This window comes from Myotis lucifugus, unplaced genomic scaffold (genome assembly GCF_000147115.1).
Source record: "Myotis lucifugus unplaced genomic scaffold, Myoluc2.0 scaffold_127, whole genome shotgun sequence".
Taxonomy (NCBI): Eukaryota; Metazoa; Chordata; class Mammalia; order Chiroptera; family Vespertilionidae; genus Myotis; species Myotis lucifugus.
Window position 1 is genome coordinate 1,205,447 of NW_005871175.1, and position 3,918 is coordinate 1,209,364.

General features: G+C 38.0%; 1 protein-coding gene across 2 annotated transcripts in view; it reads right to left on the minus strand.

The window, feature by feature from the left end:
- LOC102439656 (exocyst complex component 1-like) overlaps positions 1 to 3,305 on the minus strand; it is a 16,512-nt gene extending 13,207 nt beyond the window's left edge. The window contains exon 1 of one of the 2 annotated variants that reach the window (XM_006093949.3): positions 3,142 to 3,305. In XM_006093949.3, the coding sequence (XP_006094011.1) occupies positions 3,142 to 3,262 (121 nt within the window). In that variant the 5' untranslated portion in view covers positions 3,263 to 3,305. The remainder of the gene's footprint in view (positions 1 to 3,141) is intronic. The other variant, XM_023758255.1, reaches the window with a different exon arrangement.
- Between the last annotated feature and the right edge of the window lie 613 nt (positions 3,306 to 3,918).

The following is a 3,918-nucleotide window of genomic DNA, read 5'->3' on the forward strand; positions in this document are numbered from 1 at the left end:
AGCATATGTTTTCACAGTAAATAGATTTTTTCTATATATTTAAAAAATATAACCCAACCTTTTATTTTATTTATTTGGAAAATAATTTATCATGTTTGTTTTTTCCTTACTTAGGACTTAACAGGAGAGCACTACATGTGATTAAGTGTTATTATTTCCATTTCAGAGATGTCAATACTGAGGCCAGAGAGGTTAATTATTTTGCCCCAAATTTCACAGCTGACAGGTAGGCAAAGCAGAGTCCGGTCTCACACCAGTTCTGTCTGATTCCAAACCTTCCAAGGTTCATTGCACCATGCCCTGCTACTTTCCATTTAATTATGGTTAATGTTTTATATGCCATTTCAAATTTGTCAGAATTTCTTTGATTCATTTGTACTCTCATCATTGCATAAATGACTTATCCCTTCTGAGTGCCCACACATAATAGAACTCCTACCTCCTTCATCAGATGCTGCTTTTAACTGCCAGGGAAAATGATGTTCTAAACTGGGGGAAGCTAATCTCGAGGATAAATAACCATGCAAACCCTGAGGTGGGAGGGTACTAAGATGCCAAGAAATCTGCAGTGTAAATCCTAGCAAAGTACAGAGAGGGCGATTGAACATATGATATCTGCTTTTTTACACCAACCAGGTCATGTATCAAAATAACAGCCAATCACACTCATCTGGTTTCGAGAACCCTACAAGTGACAGACTCCGATCAGATAAACAGAAAATTTAACTTATTTAAACATTTCTTCTTTAAATTTTGAAAATTACATGATAGGATTTGGCTAGTCCAGATGTACAATTCTTAAAAATTTAGAACTGCTGGATTGTAGGACATAAAAGGAAATCACAAGTATTCATCTCTCTACTCCCTGGAGGTGACCAGCATTTCAATGTCTGGAGTTACTTGCCTCAACAATTGTGACCTGACCTGTTTGATTCACATCAATGGAAATTTTCTGAGTAAAGCATGGTCAAAGTTTTAGGACTGTCAAGCATCGCATTGATTTTGCCTTAAATTACTGTTCTGTCTAAATGTATTTGAAATGGTCATAAAGAGATGTTGATGTTACATTTGGGGAAAGTGCTTTCAAATTGATGGATGTGATGTGGACCAGAGTTGTGAAAAGTTAGTGAACTAATATGATTTATAATCTTAACTTTTCTCTGGAATATCACAATATTGTCTTCTTTTCCTCTTATCTGAGAGGACCTTGTTTTTCCTTGCTTCTTACACGACAGAATCATTGAATTTTACTAAAGACAGGGATCACCTACTTCATTTGGTCATTTTCCAGATGAGGAAATTGAACCTTAAAGGGGTTGCCTTCACACATGTTAATAATGCCAACTCCTTGACCTTCCAATCCTACTTAAAAGATTCATATCACTTATGAAAAAAGGCAGCAGGTGACCCCAGCCCATAGTGTCTTTCTCAGAATTCAAGGATGCTGGGAGGGGCGGGGGAAGTCACATCCATATCCAAAAATTTAATGTTAGGAGACTTTTTTTCTCTTAGATAGAAGAAGTTTAGTTAATTATATAGTTGGAAAGAGGCATTAAGATATGTTGGATAACCGAAGGACTTGTATGCATGCATATAAGCATAACCAATGGACATAAGACACTGGGGGGTAGGGGAGGCCAGTGGATTGTCAAGGGCGGGGAAAAAAAGGAGACATATGTAATACTTTAAGCAATAAAACAATTAAAACAACAACAACAACAACAAAATATGTTTGATAAAGTAGGTATATACATTATTGCAATTATTTTTTAAAGTTTTTCTTTAAAAATACTGTATACCAATGTTACCTGATGGGTAATTAGCTTTATAAAGTAGGATCTCAATAGGTATAAAATTATTAAATGTTAATGTTGGAACAAGCATATTCTCTAACATATTAAGTCCAAATAATTTGCCATTTGATGGTTAGGATACAATACAGTTTCTAAAATTGTACCATTTGACTTCTTTCTGCACTTTGAATTCTTTTCCTGGGCCTGTTAAGCTTTTACCTTGCTATAATGAAAAATCCCCACATTTTGTACTTGTATATAGCAAAATATGCTAGGTAAAGTGTTAGATGTATATACATATCACACTTTTTATTATTGAGTGAATATTATACTTACTAGGATTAATAGAATTTTAAAGAATTCTTAACACTTTAAAAAAGATGTTTTACTTCCCTTAGAGTACTCTCTCTTGATACCATTAGAAAGTTCTTCTAAGCCAATTACCTGGAAGGGAATGATAACAAGTTGTTTTCTGAAAATGCTGAGGTGTGTGCCTTATAAAGGGAAGTTCACAGTGAACACTTGAGTTTCTAAGCTCTTTCCTCCTAAGCCCCTGGAAGGTATTAAGAGGCATGGATTGGGAAACAGGAATGCTGTGCATTACATGCAATAATGGCACAAGTATTTCTGTCTAAATTCAGCACAGAAATTACTGGCTAGGCAAATCATACTTTGCCAAGGCCTATTTCTACCTTTGGACAATTTTCATGAATTTTAAAACCACAGGGAAATATTTTAGTTAAATAGTTTAGAGGAACTAAAAGGTCCATCTTCATGAGCTAATTTCTACCATTAAAGTATTATTTCTGTGAGCATACTTCCTAGAGGAGAAAAAATTTTAGAGATAATTCTCTATTAAAAACAAGCCCTCAGAAGAAAACACAAGATCTTTTTTCTTTCCTAGCATGCAAAGAGAGAGCCCTAGTTGTCCAGACTCGATGGAAATGGAGTTGTAGAACACAATTCTCCAACATATTTGAAATATACAGAGAGCTCTCCTTTGCATTTTAAAAAATGAGCTCTTCCACAGTAAAACTGCATGCCGTGCAAGTGAATTACATAAAAGACTGGAAACAAAATAATAAAATCAGGAAAAGTACAAACCCATTTTCATTTCTGAACAATTGGCCAACATATTCTTAATACAGTATTCTTTTCTATCTTCCATTTTAGCACTTACAAAATTCTGTAGAATCCAAATTTTTAAAATGAGCATAGTTAAGTTCTATCACGAAAAGATACACGTGCTGTAATTGTATAGGAAAATAAATACAAAATATGTTCCCCTATCACCCAAGCATCTTGGGGTTAGTTACGTCTAAAAATGATAGCAGAAAGAACATATTACCTGACACACAGAGGTAATACCTGTCCTGGACCGAGAGCTCTATTTGGATAAACTCGTACAGATTCTGCGAGAGTGGCTTAAACAGTTTCTTCTCCAAGTCCTCCTTTACCAATGATGACATTTCCTCCAGTTCCACTTGGCCTGATATCTTGGCTCAAACTCACCCCTTCTCTCCTTTTGCTGCTTAGATTCCTTGTTTTGGTTTGCAGCTCCTCAGTGAGCCCTGCCCACCTCCCAGCTCTCACTCTCTTCACATCTCCTTCCCAGGCAGACCCAGGCTCCCAGAGCACTCAGCGCGGTCAGACCCCTCGCTGCGCTGCGGTATCTGCTCAGTGGCAGCAGCAGCAGCAGCAGCAGCAGCAGCAGCACGAGCAGCAGCAGCCAAAATACAGCAGCAGCCAAAATACAGCAGCAGCCAAAATACAGCAGCAGCAGCAGCACTAGCCCCACCGTCACTCCTCTGCATCCAGGCTCAAGCAGGCTGCTCTCTGGAGCTCTCCTGTGGTTTGTTGATGGGGAACACATTTATGAGCACCAGCAGAGAGACTTGTGGAGTCCCTGGTTACTCTTGTGTAGCAGCCTTTGCCCCTTTCCCATGACTTTGCAGAGGAAGCCCACTACCTCAGCTTGATTCTGTTATATAAATCAGCTGTCTGGCTCTATTGATTGGGATCATCTTCCATTAAGAACTTGGTTATCATCGGCAAGAGGAAGAGCGCCTGTGCTTGCTCCTGACACTTCCAACAAGTCTCTTTCCCTCCTTTCTTTCCCCTCCTG